Raw genomic sequence first — 20,910 nt, forward strand, 5'->3', positions numbered from 1 at the left:
GCTTTACGGACAATTCATAAAATCCATGTTCAATCTTCTGCATTGCATTAGCTAGAGCATCCCAATATTTTTGGACAATGGTTCTGGGTGGGGTGGAGACATTGTGGTGAGATAAAAAGGCCAAGTCCTTCCTTAGTCAAGGTGCACATACACAAGTTTGGTCTGGCAACTACTGAATGTGTTCACAGAATCTGATGCCCATTATTCAGCCTGTCACCAGGAACCAATGTAGGAACGTTAATAACGGCTATGGTATGTTTTAACAGGCCTTAGTTCCAAATAGATTAAAAGGAAATTCCATATGCCCAGTTAACTGATCCAGTGATGCAAAAAGTAAATTTCCAAATTTAATCCTAGTTCCTGACAAGCTTCCAGGTCAGGAAGAAAAATGTTAAACCCGATTACTGGGGAACTCGATGAACACATGCAGAAGAAATTTAGAACAGCAGACAACTACAATACCTGCAGCCTCACAAAAATAATGGCCACTTGAAAATCCAGTTACTTCTGGAAATAAAAAAAAGCTATCCATCAGACGTGCAACAATTGTAATATTTTCTTGCATTTGAAAATAACATTCCAAAGCAAAGGACAATACCAGAGAAGCCAACATAATTCTATGTTGCCTTTTTGTTACTACACTGTCAGAGGATCTCAGTTTTGCTGAAGCTTTACAAGCCAGAAGTACAATCAGTTTAATTTTTAGACATTGTACATCTTTTGAGCACTTGAACTGTGCATACTCAAAAGAAAATCTCCATTTGTAAAGACGTAGTTAAAAATCAAAATCTTTATTACAAAAATAAGTTACACTCACCTCCAGCTTACAGTATAAAACAATGTTTATCTGCAGGAATGAAACAATGATGGTCAATGCCAATGAAATCTTGTTGTTTAGCAGTAAAGTCCTTAAAGGACGAGTAACATCTCCAGTTTCCACGGGTGGATAAAAGCAATGATTGATCAGGTAGTTTTAAAATGAAATCAGACTATACAGAAAACCAAGCAACTTTTTCTCAAGTTTTATTGAGTCGCATCCAGATTTTAACCTTTCATCTATTTTGAAGCAAAAACTACAATATCCCTTTTTAACAGAAGAGATTTAAATTTTAAAAAGAAACCTTCACATATCTGAGTCTTCTATTACTCAATTTTTACCTAGACTTTTTTTGTTCAATTTTCTTGGCCCCTACTCATCTACTCAGGCCAGATCTACACTAAGTTTACAGGAACCTTGGTGAAACATTCAAGGTAGGAAATCATGTTTAAATGATCATGCAGGTACTGACACACCCGTGCAGGTGCATAGTAAAAACAATGACACCGGCATTAAATCCACAATGTCCATTGTTTATACACTGTGCATTGTTTATACACTGTGACAGTGTAACATGATTATAGCAAGTTTCATTTACAGGGAATACAGCATTTGATTTTGAAACAGAATCGAACCAAGGGTATTGCTCAAGATGAAATGCAACAGTATAAAAGACTGATTTTACAGACATGGTAGGACCAATGTCAAATAGCCATTCACAAAATCTGATGCCTCAATAATTGGAAAGTTTTTCAGCAATAAGTATTTATTTTTCAAATATGTACGGCAACTTTTTCCCATCCTCTTGTGTTCAGCTATGCAACCTCTTATCATCCGACAACACAAATCTCAGTGATAATGCTAACATGCTATTCAATGGTAAGAACTGTGTGCACTTACAGCAATGAATTCTGGAGTGACAACAGGAGCATTTACAATCCCTAACCTAGGCACGGGCAATTGCATGCCCAATTGAAATCAGCTGGTTCGGAACAGAACAGATCAAGCTGGAACCTTTTACGCGGCCCAGCAGCTGTGGATAAACTGTTGGTACAATCTATGAGAAATAATAATAAAGTATCAACTGTTAAGCAGTCAATTCAGAAATCAGAAAAGGGCACCAGAAAGCTGGAGTACTCCTTAGGTATTCAAAACCATATCCTTAATTTTAACCTGGATTTTATCCGTTGCTCACCCCAAAAGCCTTGACTTTTGCATGTTGTCAACCCAGCCATCCAAACTAAAACATCCTATGGTGCAATCTTTTGCATATCTTTAAAAACAAATGGGTTAAGGAAATTATTTACAAGGTGTCGTACTATGGGAATTATGAACTCCGATTTCTCAATTCCAAAGCATTATATTGCAATACCCCAAGTCTTTCAAGTTGGTGACCCCCTTTAATATGCAAACACTCCCAACTGAACCCTAGATAACCTTCCATGACTAGTAAAACTTTCTAATTTGGTTTTCAAATTCAATTGTAGTTTGCAGCTGGTCACTGAAAACAGCAAGATTATATGCTGTTGACAATACATGGTGGCACTATACAACTTTAGGGACCAAGGAATATGAATTGAAAATCTCTAGGTAAAAAAAGATCAGACATTTTGAAAGGCATTTACAAAGGCAGAAATGTGCCACTGAGTCAGCAGGGCAACTTCTGAACAAAGTTGCTTAGTTCAGAGTTTACATCAAATCCAAACAAACTGGATTGAGAACGTGATTTATATCAACTTCATTAGAACACAAAGATATGTGCAATTTTATACATTGGTAGGTAACCTATACAAAACCATCAAAAGGGATATTGTACTTTATTTCAGAATGTATGGTTTGCAGTCAAATTGAATTTTCAATTTCCAACATTTCAGTACTTACAAAAGTAACATCTCCTTCAACTATCATACAATCTAAGGCTAACTATAATATCTGAAAAAGCAAGACAGCAATTTCAGTTTAGTAGAGACAAAAGCAAGGTTTGTTTCTGATCATTTGTAAAAATTAACCTTATATATCCCACTTTAGCCATAACTAATTTGAAGGACTGAATGAAAGAAAATCCAGACTAGCCGTAAAATACAATAGGTGTCCTTTGTGGGCAAATAAAACAAAACAAGCTTTGCTCTTGTCTTACAGTTCTCTATTTACAGTACACACAGGGCAGTTTAATCCTCGGTGACTGAGGTAGTTAACCAACCCTTTTTACAAAAAAAAAAAGACGGGTTCAGAAAAGAACCATTTTTCTGGAATGCTCGACTACCTGAAATTTTGGCGATTACACTTTGATCTGCAAGCAGTTCTCTTCAGGAATAATGACTTACAGAACTGTTGTGTGAGGTAGTGATGAGCAATAACAATAGTACTATATCAATCAGTTGAACTTGAATGTGATTGTGCACAGTTTTAAGTCTTCCGAGAGGTCTAGCATTATATGAATCGTGTGAACATTATGAAATCTCTTGACAAACTTCAAGGTCATCACCCACCACTACCTCTGTACATTACAAAAAAAGGTACATTTGTTATACAAAGTTTAAAAATTATAGTCCATATATGTTTAAATCTGAAGCTCTTCATTTCCTTGGCTGTTCCCGGTCTCCATTTGGCAGCATGGTCTGGAATTTTACCATCATCTCCATTAGCAGCTTCAAGTGTAACCTCCACATAGCAAGTCAGTCGTCATCAAAACAGGTCAGGACCGGCCTCGACCTCGTTTTCCTGCTAGCCAGGCAACAAAAGGAAGCCATTAAATTAGGATCCAAAACTAAACGAGTTTTAGAAAAAATGGTTAATAAAACATACTGCTTTCAAAACACTTGTCCCCATTAATACAAAATTACTGCTTGAATATTCCTGTATTTCAGGATCAAAATTTAATATGGCAAATCAAGCAATCATTACACTTAACTGAGCGCAACTTAAAACTAAGGAGTGTATCATTTAACTTAATTAGTGTCCAAATTTTTCAAAACACCTCTTAAGAAATCAGTGTTCACTTTTCAATAGAATTCACTTACAGCAATGCACATATACAGCAAGCAGAAGATCCACAACATTTAATTTATTCAAAGTAATTGTTAGTTTAAAGTAACAAAAACAATTAAGCAGAGCTCTATTTAAAGCAATTCCAAAGTACAAAAATTCATCGAGATTGCAGAACTTCATTTAGTATTGATCTAAGAAATGGTACACTCCTATTTAAGAATTTAGAATCAAAATTTTAAATTATAGTGACAATACATTTGAGCAGCTCAGTTAAACAAATTTCAATTATTTCATTATGCAAATATTAAGCATCTTTAGTGATTAAGCAAAGAACATACACTGAGCATTTAATGCCAAAAATTAGGAGCAGTTAATTTGTGATTTGAATTTTAGAAATGCATTTTTAGAGCAGTTTCTTCATAAATACATTCTTATGAAGAAACGTTTAATTTCACTGGAAAAATAGTTACATCAGTGAAATGGTACTAATTCTATTTGCAGATAACAAACCACAAAGAACATCTTTATTTAACTCGATATTATCTGTTGTCACCCCAGAGTATTTTCATGGCACAACAGAGCGGTGCATATTAGATTCACGTTAAAGGACTCAACACAGCAATGAAGCAAGTGAGACAGAAATAACTAAAATTCAAAGATTCACTCATTGATTTACACGTCATTGCTAATCATTCTGAGCTACACTGCAAGGAAATTGGAAATCTTGCAGAATAAAGCCTGCCTTAGAAAAGTATCACTTTTGCATTTTTAAAAAGCTAATGTTCTTTAAATATCAAATAAGTAATCCATATCATTAACTAAATTGTGCAGACATTAACACGTTCCTAGTTTTTCTTTCAGTAATTGAACCACTCGGTTTACACTATAAATTCTTTGGAGAATTTGGATGAGTTTTTGTAAGGTTGGAAAAAATTTGTCAAAAGGAAAATTTATGCAACAAAACGGAATTTTGTTAAAATTCATGCGGTTTGGTAGAATTTTGAAATTTTATTGAAATAGACATTGACAGTAGATAGAGAATACAAGAATGAACTTGACAAAATGTCACTTCTGGAATAGCCAAACCAAATAACTGGTAGTAATTTGAAATATCAGTCAACAACAAACAAATTTATTTAGGTCAACTTGCCTACTCCTGGTAATGCAAGTTAGTAACATACAGCTTCTTCAGTTACTGCAATACAAGAAATTCAGGAAAAAAAAGCAACAAGCTAATTTTGTAAATTACGCATTTAACTTTAAAAGCCACGGAAACAGAACTACCAGTAATGTACATACATGAAAGCCAAATATTAGATTATGTTTAGTGAGCCAGATTTCTAAAAACTTTTTTTGTGGCAAAATCATGATGAATTATGTCCATCCTCTGCTAAATTAGATGGAATGCCTTTATCCAAACAGCCGAATTTCAAAAAACAAAAGAAAGCCTTTCCCACAGTCAAGTGGAATCATTGCAGACTATGCAGTAAAGTCCAAGTGATTTTTTTTTTGTAAAAATATATATACACATCTGCAAACAGGGATTCTTGCCAGATGTCACCAATTAGCAAGCGGCAGCCAATCAGATTAAAGGCCAATCTGCATTTCAAAGTCAGTTCGGACAACCTATCAGTCATATTTTACTGAACCCCTAATGGTCTATTTCCACTGTTGCCCATAAGTATCCTGATAAAACTCCTGGTTGTTCTCAGATTTGTAACCATAGTTACCAGAATAATCACCACCTTGGAGCGGTTGCTGAGCAATAGGTTGGGAGCCCCAGTTCTGATTATTGGTCTGGCGCCGCTTCGAATCTGGCTGGTTGTACCCATCAGCTTTTCGTTTGCCTCCTACATTTCCACCGCGGCCACCCCTCACACCACGTACCCCGCGGCCTCTTTGCTGCGCCTGGGGACCCCCTCTTGCACCACGAGCACCTCTGCCTGCCATTTGACCACGCAGTGTGAATCCAGATCTTCCACGTGGTTGGGGAACTCCACGACCTCTAGAAAGAGGGGCACCTCTTCCACTTCTGCCACCTCTTCCTCTAGTAGTTGTCTGATAATCATCATAGCCATAGTATGGGTCTTCATATCCTCCACGATAATCATGGTAATCATAGCCATAATAATCATAATCTTCATAACTATAATAATCTAAAGGGTAGCTGTAACCTCCTCTGGCTCCACGTCCTCTGCCTCGTGTTGGAGGGGGCATGCGGGGAGGAGGGTAGTAATAATAATCCTCATACCTGGAATTAAAAAAAGATTATATTTTGAACCATCAAAAATATAAGCTCATTATAATTCAGTTACACTGTTAAGCAAACTGTGTTAATTAAAACCACCAGAAGAGTGTTTCTCCTCAAAATAAGTGAAAGCCAAGCAAGAACTGGAATTTTTGAGTCAGATGTTTCAGTGGCATATTCACTTTTTTGTGCTCAGTGCTTGAATAATTCTCTCCACCCTCTACTTGATGCACGAGAAACAGGAAAAATGTCAATTTTTTTACTTGGCTTAGTAAGAACAAACCGAATCCGGAGCAGTTTTCGAAATCTAAGAACATTTTTTAAAAAAAGAATTAATTAAGAAAATCAAATTATGCAGAACGCCCTGGTTTACAGAAGTAAGAAGCTATGAAGGGGCCACACAAGTGTGCAAAAGGAGCTCAAGCATAACATTTTCTTAATAGAGACCAATAGATGTGGAGGAGCAACAAAATAAAAGTGGATACAAAAAAACTAATGTAATGCTTTATCTCAACAGGGTTAAAATACAGAATAAAGCAATGCTCATGTCACATCTGGAGCCTTGCACAGATCCCGCTTTGGTACTGCATTGTTTTGACAACCATACCCGAATTAAGACATACAGGTCTCAGTAGGCAGTACGTAGTAGACTATTTAACCCATCGAGCTTGCCCCGCCATTCAGCAAGATAATGGCTGATCGGACTGTGACCTCAGCGCCACTTTTTTGCTTATAGACCGACTCCAGTTAGTCAAGAATAGACCTCTGCCTTAACCCAATAACCCCTCCTAACCTTTTTGGTCACTAATGGCAATTTATCATGGCCATTCCACCTAACCTGCACATCTTTGGACTGTGGGAGGAAACCGAAGCACCCGGAGGAAACCCACGCAGACACAGGGAGAACGCGCAGACTCCGCAGACAGTGACCCAGCGGGGAATCAAACCCGGGACCCTGGCGCTGTGAAGCCACAGTGCTATCCACTTGTGCTACCGTGCGACCCTCAAAACAAATCTCTCCTCATCTGAACCATGAACTGGAGACTCCTTATTTTCAACCGTCTGAGTTTTGTTCTCCTCCACACAAAAAAAAACCCCATCAACATCCACCGTCTCATCCCCTCAGGAACTTGCATCTTGTGTTTCAATGAGATCACCTCTCGTTCTTCTAAACTCCAATGGATATAGGGCCAGCATATCTAGCCTTTCCTCAAGACGACGCCTCATCCCAGGATCAGTCAAGTAAACCTTTGAACTGCTTCTAATGCATATACGCCCCTTAGGGGAGACCAAAACTGTACATAGTATTCTAGATAAGGTCTCATGAACACCTTATACAACGGAGCAAAACTTCAGACTTCTATATTACATTTCCCTTGCAACAAACATTCCATTTACCTTCCTAATCACTTATTGTACCTCCGTGAATCCTTTTCATTCATGTACAAGAACCAGATCCCATTGTACCTCAAAAGTTCTGCAGTCTCTCTCTACGTAAATAATATGCTGCTTTTCTTCCTGCCAAAGTAGACAAGTTAACACTTTCCCACAAAATGTGATAAATGTTTGCCCATTCACTGAAGCTATAGCCCTTGCAGGCTCCTTGTGTCCACTGTTTTTTTAAATATAAAATGGAACAATTTCTTGGAAGGGGCCGTTTGCCACATCTTGCGTCCAGATTGCAAATAAGATTTAAATGACAAACATCTGAAAAGTCAGATATACTCACGGCTGAGATCTGGCAGCTTGTCTCTGAGCCTGCCGTTCCTTTTTCTTCTTGTCTGGTGGCTTAGCAAGAACAATTTCAATATTTTCGCCTTCTAAATATTTCCCATTCATTTCATCCATAGCCTGCCAAATAAACAAGCAGATAATGAGATATAAGTCATGTTAAAAGATAAAAGTCAGAGTTAGAAAGTCCAACCTCTCTCAGATGCTAGTGTGTCACAACATTTTATTTTACCAGTTCAATTGAATTTCAACAGAAACTTAAAAAAAAAATATGAGTACCCAATTCTTTTTTTCAAATTAAGGGACAATTTAGCATGGCCAATCAACCTACACTGCACATCTTTGGGTTGTGGGGGTGAGAACCAAGCAGACACTGGGAGAATGTGCAAACTCCACATGGACAGTGACCCGGGCCCTCAGCGCTGAGATAGCTGTGCTAACCATTGCACCACCCCCTCAACAGAAGATTTTTAATAGGTATGCTAAATTAGTTATCAAATAGGCAAATGATGGAACATCCAACAACGAAGCCGGAAGCGAAACATGTGATTGTTGAAGGAGAATTAGGATGGATGTTTTAAAGGTTTTACAAGTAGCCACTTTAAATTAACCAATAAATATTGGCACATGAATTAAAAATATGTAGAGGTGCACTGACAGATTGTTATTGTAAGATTACATTACATGATATAATAGAAGCGGAGTGATCTCAGCAAGTCAATTATCCATCACTTTTTTTAATCAGCCGAAAGATGGTAAAAAATAATTTACATCACAGCAGAGTCCCGAATAGAAACTTCATGTGAAGTTGCATATGTAATACTATACCCCATTTCAAAACCGCAAACCAGAATACTTCAACAGCCTTTACCTTTACTGCGCCATCTCGTTCATCAAAGTGAATGAAAGCATAATCTTTCAACTTCTTCACCCGTTCCAACTTGCCAAATTGGCTAAAAGTCTTTTCTAGTAATTCTTCTGTTACTGTACTAGCCAAGTTACGAACAAATAGTACCTTCACCTGCAAGTGAGAAAATATATTCAAGTGTTATGCCCAACTAATGACATTCTTAAATATCAGCCTCAGTATTAAAGCTGTTAGAAGCGGTCTACAGCTCAGTGGAAAAATGTGAAACTCAGTGTAGAACTGTGCCATTGGACACCCAAGTTCCAAATTCAACTCTGGCAGCTTTGCAAGTACGATTTTTAAAATTATTCACACCTGGATATTGCCATACATACCCAAATTGATTACCATTGGGAGGTGCTGGCAACCACCCACTGAATGTTCTTTTATTCTTTCATGGGATTTGGACATCGCTGCTTAGGCCATAATTTTTATTGGCCACCCGAATTGTGCTCAGGAGGGCACTGGTGAACTGCCACCTTCAGAATCTTTGCAGTGCAGGGTGGTCATTCAGCCCATCGAGTCTGCACCGACCCTCTGAAAGAGCACCCCATCTAGGCCCACTCCCCTGCCCTATCCATGTAACTCCATCTAACCTTCACACTAAGGGGCATTTTTCTATCATGGCCAATCCACCTAACCTGCACGTCTTTGGACTGCGGGAGGAAACCGGAGCACCCGGAGGAAACCCACGCAGACACGGGCATAAAGTGGAAACCCCAGTCACCCAAGGCTGGAATTGAACCCGGGTCCCTGGTGCTGTGATGCAGCAGTGCTAACCATTGTGCACCCTTTGAACTGCTGCAGTTTTGTAGTGCTTTTAGAAGAGTTGCTGGATTTTTCAAAGCAACATTGTAGCCAGAATGAAAAAGTGCATTTCCAAACTTGACATTGACATAACAAATTGTAACATACTTAAGACCATAAGACATAGGAGCGGAAGTAAGGCCATTCGGCCCATCGAGTCCACTCCACCATTCAATCATGGCTGATTTCAACTCCATTTACCCGCTCTCTCTCCATAGCCCTTAATTCCTCGAGAAATCAAGAATTTATCAACTTCTGTCTTAAAGACACTCAACGTCCCGGCCTCCACCGCCCTCTGTGGCAATGAATTCCACATACCCACCACTCTCTGGCTGAAGAAATTTCTCCTCATCTCTGTTCTAAAGTGACTCCCTTTTATTCTAAGGCTGTGCCCCCGGGTCCTAGTCTCCCCTGCTAATGGAAACAACTTCTCTACGTCCACCCTATCTAACCCATTCATTATCTTGTAAGTTTCTATTACATCTCCCCTCAACCTCCTAAACTCCAATGAATACAATCCCAGGATCCTCAGACGTTCATCGTATGTTAGGCCTACCATTCCTGGGATCATCAGTGTCAATCTCCGCTGGACCCGCTCCAGTGCCAGTATGTCCTTCCTGAGGTGTGGCCCAAAATTGCTCACAGTATTCTAAATGGGGCCTAAATAATGCTTTATAAAGCTTCAGAAGTACATCCCTGCTTTTATATTCCAAGCCTCTTGAGATAAATGACAACATTGCATTTGCTTTCTTAATTATGGACTCAACCTGCAAGTTTACCTTTAGAGAATCCTGGACTAGGACTCCCAAGTCCCTTTGCACTTCAGCATTATGAATTTTGTCACCGTTTAGAAAATAGTCCATGTCTCTATTCTTTTGTCCAAAGTGCAAGACCTCACACTTGCCCACGTTGAATTTCATCAGCCATTTCTTGGACCACTCTCCTAAACTGTCTAAATCTTTCTGCAGCCTCCCCACCTCCTCAATACTACCTGCCCCTCCACCGATCTTTGTATCATCGGCAAACTTAGCCAGAATGCCCCCAGTCCCGTCATCTAGATCGTTAATATATAAAGAGAACAGCTGTGGCTCCAACACTGAACCCTGTGGGACACCACTCGTCACCAGTTGCCATTCCGAAAAAGAACCTTTTATCCCAACTCTCTGCCTTCTGCCTGACAGCCAATCATCAATCCACGTTAGTACCTTGCCTCGAATACCATGGGCCCTTATTTTACTCAGCAGTCTCCCGTGAGGCACCTTATCAAAGGCCTTTTGGAAGTCAAGATAGATAACATCCATTGGCTCTCCTTGGTCTAACCTCTTCAAAGAACTCCAACAGGTTTGTCAGGCACGACCTCCCCATGCTAAATCCATGCTGACTTGTCCTAATCCGACCCTGCACTTCCAAGAATTTAGAAATCTCATCCTTAATAATGGATTCTAGAATCTTGCCAACAACCGAGGTTAGGCTAATTGGCCTATAATTTTCCATCTTTTTCCTTGTTCCCTTCTTGAACAGGGGGGTTACAACAGCGATTTTCCAATCCTCTGGGACTTTCCCTGACTCCAGTGACTTTTGAAAGCTCATAACTAACGCCTCCACTATTTCTTCAGCTATCTCCTTTAGAACTCTAGGATGTAGCCCATCTGGGCCCGGAGATTTATCAATTTTTAGACCTCTTAGTTTCTCTAGCACTTTCTCCTGTGTGATGGCTATCATATTCAACTCTGCCCCATGACTCTCCTGAATTGTTGGGATATTACTCATGTCTTCTACTGTGAAGACTGACGCAAAGTACTTATTTAGTTCCTCAGCTATTTCCTGGTCTCCCATCACTAGATTACCAGTGTCATTTTGGAGCGGCCCAATGTCTACTTTTGCCTCCAGTTTGTTTTTAATGTATTTAAAGAAACTTTTACTATCATTCCTAACGTTATTGGCTACCCTACCTTCATATTTGATCCTCTCTTTCCTTATTTCTCTCTTTGTTATCCTCGGTTTGTTTTTGTAGCCTTCCCAATCTTCTGACTTCCCACTACTCTTTGCCACATTATAGGCTTTCTCTTTTGCTTTGATGCATTCCCTAACTTCCTTTGTCAGCCATGGCTGCCTAATCCCCCCTCTGATAACCTTTCTTTTCTTTGGGATGAACCTCTGTACTGTGTCCTCAATTACTCCCAGAAACTCCTGCCATTGCTGTTCTACTGACTTTCCCACTAGGCTCTGCTCCCAGTCAATTTTCGTCAGTTCCTCCCTCATGCCTCTGTCGTTACCTTTATTTAACCATAACACCTTTACATCTGATTCTACCTTCTTTCTTTCAAATTGGAGATTGAATGATGATCACTGCCTCCTAAGTGCTCCCTTACTTTAAGATCTTTAATCAAGTCTGGCTCATTACATAACACTAAGTCCAGAATGGCCTGTTCCCTCGTGGGCTCCATCACATGCTGTTCCAAAAAGCCCTCCTGTAAACATTCAATGAATTCCCTTTCCTTGGGTTCACTGGCAGCATTATTTACCCAGTCCACCTGCATATTGAAGTCCCCCATGATCACGATGACCTTGCCTTTCTGACATGCACTTTCTATTTCGTGGTGCATTTTGTGCCCCTGGTCCTGACCACTGTTGAGGCCTGTACATAACTCCCATTATGGTTTTTTTGCCTTTGTGGTTCCTCAACTCTACCCACACAGACTCCACATCATCTGACCCTATGTCGTTTAGTGCTATTGATTTAATTTCATTCCTAATTAACAAGGCAACCCCACCCCCTCTGCCCACCTCTGTCTTTTCGATAGGTTGTGAATCCCTAGATGTTTAAATGCCAGTCCTGAACCCCCTGCAACCATGTCTCTGTGATGCCTACCACATCATACCTGCCAGTCACAATCTGGGCCACAAGCTCATCTACCTTGTTCCGTACACTGCACGCATTTAAATATAGCACCTTTAATTCTCTATTGACCGCCCCTTTTTGTTTTCTTAGTGTGGTGGTCCTTGGTTTACTGAGCCTTTCCATACACTGTCATATTTTGTGGGATGGGGACTATCGTAACCTCTCCAGAGTTCTGTCTTTTCGTGCTTTTTTGTATTACTAAGCAGCTAAGCTTCCCACTGATTACTTCACCTTTTGGTTCCCTGACTTTCCCTTCCCCCCCAATCTCTAGTTTAAAGACCTATTGACCACCCTACTTACTCTTTTCGCCAGAACACTGGTCCCAGCTCGGTTCAGGTGGAGACCATCCCAACGGTATAGGTCCCACCTGTCCCAAAACTGATGCCAGTGTCCCATGAAAAGGAACCCCCATTTCCCACACCACTCTTTCAGCCACGTGTTAACTTCCCTTATTCTTGCCTCCCTATGCCAATTTACACGTGGCTCGGGTAGTAATCCAGAGATTCTGACCGTTGAGGAACTGTTTTTTTTAAATTTGAATCCTAGCTCTTTATAATCTCTAAACAGGTCCTCTTTCCTAGACTTGCCTATGTTGTTGGTACCGACATGGACCACAACAACTGGATCCTCCCCCTCCAGTATCCTTTCAAGCCGGTTAGAGATGTCCAGCATCCTAGCACCGGGCAGGCAACATACCATGCGGGACTCTTTATCCTGCTCACAAAGGATACTATCTATCCCCCTGATAATAGAATCCCCTACAACTTGCCTATTTACTCCCTCCCCTTGAATGGCCTGCAGTCCGAATTTAACCATATTTATATTTTATATATAAAGCAGTGTCACCCTGCCCCACACCGTTGAATTTCCATGTTTATTTTATCACATTTAAAATAATGTTCAAGGATTCATACCTTTGACATGACTTCTGGATCTGGATCCTCTATAGGATCTGCCCATTCCACTGTAACAACATTGCCCCAAACCTTCACTTTTCCACTCATAAGCCGGCGTCTGGCCTGGGCAGCAGATTTATGATCTTCAAACTCCAAGAAACAGAAACCTCTATTCTTCTTCTTGTCATCTGGCTGGTGGTAAAGGATCACATCTGTGAGTCCCTCTGCCAAAATAAACAAAATTAGGATACAACAATCACTACAAAAACCTCCATTAGCTTTTCTCGCTACATTTAACTAGTTTCTGGCCAAGTAGTTTTTATCTTTCTGTAAAGTACGTATACCTATGAAAAACATTTGTAGAAAAAAGGGTTTCCAACATGAAAGACCACAAGTCACAAAATCCTGCCCTCCCTCACTCAGAAAAATGAATAAAATAATTTTCCTACAATTTGACGGGTAGTAGGGAGATGAAGGAGAAGTGGATAGGATAGAGAGGATTGTTGAATCTTAGTATTTCTCAACAAGGAACAAATTTCATTCAAATTCAACTGCATACCCCACAGAGTCTGTAGTGGACTGTCTATGGAAGGAGGCCATTTTCTCCGAAGATTGGTGCAGTGAGTCGATGAGCTAAATTCCCACTGGGGGAAAATGGAAACCATTTTAGCAATACCATCCAAATAACTGTGGGTCTTCATCCTTTGACATGCTCGATCCAGATGATCTTTTGTGATGAGTGGGAAAGATAAAAGCCACTGAGAATAGGTTTTTCTCAAAATCTTATGGTTTCAATAGCGAAAGCAAGCACCGGGAAGCAATTTTAACAACGCCTCCAAGTTTTCAGATCAACTTCTCCAAAAGTTAGAGAAGCAAAGATTGAAAGTGAAAGTGTAGAAGGAAATGTAGATGCCAGGGTTCTGGTTACACTACAATTCATGTAGGCTGGGGCTTGAGCCGAGTTTCTAAATGGTATCAACCAGGACAAGACAGGTTTTACGACTGGCATCCCTGTGCTTGAGGGGAAACATGGGCTGGGTTTTCATATTGAGGGTGGAAAATGACCACTTGGCACACCACATGTCACCCATCCATAACACAAGAGAAATTGGGAGTAGTTTGGGAGGGGCTGGAGAAAGAGTCAGAAACTCCTGGAACCGAACACCTCATATACCCCGGGAAAGTTGAAAAAAATATAACCTCGGACTCGTTTAAACTAACAGCCGGAAAATTAAAATCTTCAATCTGGGCAAGAAACAACACATTACCAGAGTACAGATATGATGAGCGTGTAAGGGAATTAGACATGGAAATTCAATGGTGTGGGGCAGGGTGACACTGCTTTATATATAAATATGGTTAAATTAGAACTGCAGACTAAGTTACAGTATAGACCCAAAGCACATAATGACATGTAATAAATTTAAATGGTTCCTAACAAGGTTAAAAGCTAATATTTCAAGACTTGAAAACCTGGTTAGTTAAATGGCAGGGAAGGTGAGATGTTGCAGGTGATGTACACCAATAACTTGGTAGATATAGGGATCCAGAAGGCAGCACAAGAGGAGCTTCAGACCTACACTTGTCAAACTAGTTTGAGGTTTTGCAGTCTATGCTGTCAAGAACAGAGATGATGAGCCAACTGATTGTACCACTGAGCACCATGGTACAGGGGGTGCCTTCAAATGGGCGGAGTAAAAAGGAATGCAGTGGTAGAGGACGGTAGTTAAGTTTTGCTACGGGAGAGTGAACATAGGTCAGTCAGCCATTGTGCCTCCAGTAATTCAATACGACCACGGGCGATCATCCACTTCAATATATTTTTCCAACATTATCCCCATATCCCTCTCACTGGTATTTAGAAATCTGTCTATCTCTGCTTTAAATACTGAGCTTACACACCTCGCAGGGGGAAGAGAATTCAAAAAATTCACAAACCCGAGGCGAAATCCTTTTTATTCAGCTCCCCCTTTATTTTGAAGTTGTGTCCCTTGGTTCTAGACTCACCAACAAGGGAAACACCTTCCCTGCACCCATCCTGTCGATCCCTTTTAAGTATTTTGTAGGTTTCAAGATCGCCTCTCAAGCTTTAAAACTCTAGAAAATAAAGCTCATCTAATCTCTCTTGATAGGACAGACCCGCCATCCCAGGAACAAGTCTGGTGAACCTTCGATGGCAACAGGATACTTCCTGCGGTATAGGGGCCAAAACTGCACACTACTCAAATCCTCTTGCGATAAAAGCCTACATACCATTAGCCTTCCTAATAGCACACCGCACCTGCTTATTAGCTTCCAGTGACTTATTGACAAAGACACCCTGGTCCGTTTCTAATTTCTTACCATTTAACATCGGTTTCTCCTACCGTGGATAACCTCACGTTTTATCCCACCTGCTACATTCGTGCCCACTCACCAAGCCTGCCCGAAACCCCTTGAAACCACTTTGCATCTTCATCATAACATATTCCCACCTAGTTTTGTGTCATCCACGAACTTGAAAATATTACATTGTCTCCAAATCACTGAAATATATTGTGAACAGCTGGGGCACAAGTGCTGATCTTTGCCGTAGTCCACTAGTCACACCCATTTATTCCTTCTGTTTCCTGCCTGTTAACCAATCCTTAATCAATGCCAATACATTATCTCCTAAACTACCTCCTGGCACCAATGCTGGAGAAAGAGGAATAGGTTCCACTCAGATGCACTTCACTCCAAGTGATTGAATAACTGGAGCCATAAAATATTCAAGAAAGGACGAAACAATAGACCAATTAACTTAACTGTATCGTTGGGAAAATGTTGGGATCCATTATAAGTAGGAGCAGGATATTTAGAAAATCTGAGAACAATCTGCTTGATTGGAGAAAAGGAAAGCATGTCTGACAAATGGATTAGTTTTCTGCTGATGCACTTTCTCCACCCAGTTTGTTACAAGTAATATATTTGGATTTCCAAAAGGTATTCTCTGTAAGGTGTGAACCTAAAAAACTATTGCACAAGACAGGAGCTCATGATGTTGGGAGGTGATATATTAAGATGGATAGGGGATTGGCTAGTTAACAGAAAAGAGCAAGGATAAAAGGGGCATTTTCAGGTTGCCAAATTAACTAAGGAGGCTCCGAGGGCCTCATCCATTTACAATCTTAAAGAGACATTACAAGTGAGGTCAATCAGGACCAAGAGCCTTTGCACCGAGGTTTGCAAATCAAGTTCACAGGATCTTGTACCAAAGGGAGTCATATTTCACCACAGGGTGGAAAGAGAGAAAGCATCAGGAAAATCCTTCACTAAATTCATGATTGCGGGTTCTCCCAATATCCAATGACAAGCTTGCATAATTAGGCTAACGGTGACAGAATTAATTACAAGCCCAAATCAAATTACAAGATATTTTATATTTCTGGAACAAAGCAGTGAAACATCAATTACAAACAAAGAAATGTACAGCACAGGAACAGGCCCTTCGGCCCTCCAAGCCCGTGCCGACCATGCTGCCCGACTAAACTACAATCTTCTACACTTCCTGGGTCCGTATCCCTCTATTCCCATCCTATTCATGTATTTGTCAAGATGCCCCTTAAATGTCACGATCGTCCCTGCTTCCACCACCTCCTCCGGTAGCGAGTTCCAGGCACCCATTACCCTCTGCGTAAAAAACTTGCCTCGTACATCTACTCTAAACCTTGCCCCTCTCGCCTTAAACCTATGCCCCCTAGTAATTACATCGTTAAAGGAAAGAGTTAAACCTAGTGTCTAGGTTTTGTGGGAATTTGATTAGTCATTGCTTATCTTGCGCTATAACCCAAAAGTAGATATTTATCAAAGCCAGAGAAATATTTTGCCACAGTGCAACCACACTTTAGATTCTTCAGTCCACAATTCAAATTGAAGATTTTGGAAACAAGCTGTAATTTGCAACAGAAGATTTCAAATTTATCCCATTGATCTAAGGTTTGGGCTAGCTGTCTGCTAGAATCAAGCTGTGAAGTGCAGTGATAACTGCTGTTTTTGCTCCTATTCATGTGGCTATCAAATAATTAGTGTGCATAGATTGTGATAATGCGACAAGGGAAGTGATGCAACTGTACCTGTAACTTTACCAAATTCTTCCATAATCTGTTCCTTTGTCTTGCTTTTTGGAATGGATCCAACGAAAAGTCTGTTATTCGCCACAGAAATGCAAACACCAATGTGTTTACCAGGCCGAATTTCATGGTTATCACACTGACAAAATTGATAACAGAGTTAGTTTACGAATCCTAATTAGAAGAATAGATATACAGTGCATACACATCACAATCTTACCAATTTGACTGCTTCCTGTGCTGCTTCTTTGGAGCAAAAGGTGACAAAAGCATACCCCCGATTTAAGCCAGTCAGCGGATCCATCATCAGGCGCAAATCCCATATTGGCCCAGCTTTTTCAAACAAAGGGACAAGTTCGTCTTCAAAGAGATCCCTTGGTATTTTGCCTACAAATATCTGACAAAATTGGACCAATGTTAATAAGGTATTCATAAGACGTGGCTTTCATTGATGAAAGAAAGTGGATTTAAAAAAATGATTTTGTATTTACCAACGTGTTCGGTCATAGGTTAACATTTCAAATGTCTGATTGCACAGACATCAACTTTCAAAAGCTGGCATGTTAATCAATTTTCAGTTCAAATTTCATAACATCCCCATAATTGAGTGCAACAACACTTTAAATGCTCTCATCAGGCTATCCTAACAAAATAATCCCCAATCAGTGTTACTCACCTCAGTACCAATGTTAGGTTGAGGACCCGAATGTATCGTAGGTGGAGGAGGCCCACCATACTTCCTTTGTCCTGTAGTGACGTCAAGTGTATATCCTGTTCTTTCTAAGAGGGCCTAAGAAAGTAGAAACAAAGTTTAACCATCTGAAACCAGCAATCAATTTTCTCAGTTGATGCGGATAGTTCACAAAGCTGATTCCTGGGATGAAGCGGGTCTCTTAAGAAGGTCAAACAGGTTGGGTTTATACTCATGCGAGTTCAGAATGAGAGGTGACTTATTGAATCACTAGATCCAGAGGGGGTTCGACAGGGTACATGCTGAGAGGATGTTTCTCCTTGTGGGGGAAAATGAGAGGTCTCCCATTTAAGACGAATACGAGGAAGAATTTATCTCACTGGGTGGTGAGACTTTGGTATTCTCTTCCAGAGAGCAGTGGAGGTTGGGTCATTGGACCTATTAAAGGCTGAGGTTTGAGATTTGTAAGTTAATTAAAGGTTATGAGGGACAGGCAGGAAAGTGGAATTGAGACCATCGTCAGGTCAGCCACTGAATGACAGAACAGGCTCGATGGGTCAAATGGACGACTCCTTATAACCTTGAACAGCATGCTGACAACTTGCCATCTAGGTATGTGAATGGAGCAACATAAAGTAACCGATGTCCATAGAACCCAATCCCATTTGATGGTGTATCGATTGGCTTGTGAAATAGTTAAGACATGTGACAGCCAAAATTTAACTCTGAATAAAAGTGATACAAACTAAAGTGGTTTAAAAGGTATCCAGTCATGAGCTTTAGAAATAGAGCATAAAAGAAAGTTAGTGAGCCAGTGAAGAACACTGGTTTGGCCTCAACCAGAAAGTGTCCAATTTTGGCAACCACACTTCAGGAAGGAACTGAAGACTTGAGGGGTGCAGGGAAGAATGACAAGAAACGGCTCCAGGAGTGAGTGACTTTAATTATGTGGATAGTTTGGAGAAGCTTGGATTGTTCTCCTCGAACAGAAAATGGAAGACACATTGACAGAGGTATAATGAGGGAGCTGGACAGGGTAAATTGAGAAATTGCTCCTATTTAGAGAAGAACCAAGAGCTTGAGGACATCAAATTCTTTTAAATATTTTTATTCAAATATTACCCCAAAATAACCTCAACACAACTATTTTATACCAAAACTACCCCTTCCCCACACAAAGACAACCCTATTGCATTGAACCCCCCACCCCCAACTTCAATGAGTTCCCCGAAAAAGGCAATGAACGGCAGCCACCGTGAGTAAAACCCATCCAGCGATCACCTCATTGCATACCTGATCATTTCCAATACAGAAATTACATCAGGTCCCCCAATCAGGCCGAAACCTTAGGTGGCACCGGCAGCCTCCACCACAGCAAGACTTGCCTCTGGGCTATTAGCGAGGCAAGGGCCGATACCCTGCCTGCAGAACCAGCAAGTCAGACATCCTAAAAAGGCCACCAATGTGCATGACTCCAGCTTAACTCTCGGAATAGTTTAACTCCCTGACATAGTTTTGAAAAAGGAGACCCAAAACCGAACAAACTTGGGACAGGTCAAGAATATGAGTGTGGGGTTCGCCAGCCCTCCAGAGCAACGCTCATACCTGTCCTCCACCTCCAAGCACCCACTCATACAGCTCAAGGTGGTGACCAGGGAGTGTATCAGACGTAACCTTGCACACAAGAGGGGCAGCACGGTAGCTCTGCAGTCTCACGGCACCAAAGGCACAGGTTCGGTCCCGGCTCTGGGTCACTGCCGTGTGGAGTTTGCACATTCTCCCCGTGTTTGCGTGGGCTTTGCCCAACCCAAAGATGTGCAAGGTAGGTGGATTGAACACACTAAATTGCCCCTTAATTGGAAAAATTAATTGGGTATTCTAAATTTTAAAAAAACCTTGCACACAATTCAATTCCATGAAGTGCCTCACGCCAGCCTTCACCCCACCAGACTGGCCAAGTGATATTTATTGAGCGAGGCCCAATCATGGGCCACCCAAATACCGGAAACTAGTCCTGGTTGGATGAAATGATAACCTCCCTAGTTCGGCACCCCTCCCACTTTTACGCAAGTTTAGCTTATACTCTGAGAAAGGAGCCAAACTCCCGGAATTCCTCCATTATCTCCCCCGCATTGGAGTGTAGGTCCACAATGTACAACAGCAAATCGTCCACATATAAGGACACCCTATGGTCCCTCCCGCCGCACCCTATCCCCTCCTACTGGTAGGTGACTTCAGCGAAATAGCTTGGGGCTCAATCGTTAAGGCAAACAACATTTGAGATAATTAGAACCCCTGCCGTGTAGCCTGTTCAGTCATAAGTACCCAGAGCTCAGTGCATTAATACAGACACTTGCAGTGGGGGCCCTGTAGAAACGTTGAATCCAAGGTATAAATTTTGGCCCAAAGCCCCCCCCCCCGAATATCTCAAAGAGATACCCACACTCAAGTGCATAGGAGCAAGGCTAATTAAATTGCTCTTAGAGAGCCAACACTGATTTGACAGGTGGATTGTGCAGTAATCATTCGATCGTGCTGTAATGTCAATGTTTCACATGCCTTAGAAAAACAATAAATGACAACATTTAAAAAGAGGCCGTCCTCCCCGCATCCCAACGAATTTGGAAATTCTGTTATGATTTTAATATTTCCAGACCAGCCCACATGGTTGGAAGCCTCGAGTTAAAATTAGAAATATTTACAAGTGCAAAGCAATTTAATTAACCTTCTGAGAAACATTTGTCAGATACACCAAGCAGCATGATCCTGAGCCACAAAGAAGGGCCCTCTCTTAATCTGTCAATTTCTCCACAGGCAGAGGCCTGTAACCTG

General features: G+C 40.8%; 1 protein-coding gene across 7 annotated transcripts in view; it reads right to left on the minus strand.

The window, feature by feature from the left end:
* Positions 1-775: 775 nt before the first annotated feature.
* The window catches only part of LOC140419158 (heterogeneous nuclear ribonucleoprotein Q-like), a 28,172-nt gene continuing 8,037 nt past the window's right edge, over positions 776-20,910 (minus strand). The window contains exons 5-12 of one of the 7 annotated variants that reach the window (XM_072502964.1): positions 18,064-18,177; positions 17,608-17,784; positions 17,391-17,526; positions 13,315-13,520; positions 8,656-8,805; positions 7,783-7,904; positions 5,693-6,056; positions 776-3,538 (exon numbers count right to left, since the gene is read on the minus strand). In XM_072502964.1, the coding sequence (XP_072359065.1) occupies positions 3,503-3,538; positions 5,693-6,056; positions 7,783-7,904; positions 8,656-8,805; positions 13,315-13,520; positions 17,391-17,526; positions 17,608-17,784; positions 18,064-18,177 (1,305 nt within the window). In that variant the 3' untranslated portion in view covers positions 776-3,502. Of the gene's footprint in view, positions 3,542-4,793; positions 6,057-7,782; positions 7,905-8,655; positions 8,806-13,314; positions 13,521-17,390; positions 17,527-17,607; positions 17,785-18,063; positions 18,178-20,910 lie in introns of those variants that run through there. The other 6 variants (XM_072502957.1, XM_072502950.1, XM_072502942.1 and 3 more) reach the window with 6 other exon arrangements.

The sequence above is a fragment of the Scyliorhinus torazame genome, chromosome 1 (genome assembly GCF_047496885.1).
Source record: "Scyliorhinus torazame isolate Kashiwa2021f chromosome 1, sScyTor2.1, whole genome shotgun sequence".
NCBI lineage: Eukaryota > Metazoa > Chordata > Chondrichthyes > Carcharhiniformes > Scyliorhinidae > Scyliorhinus > Scyliorhinus torazame.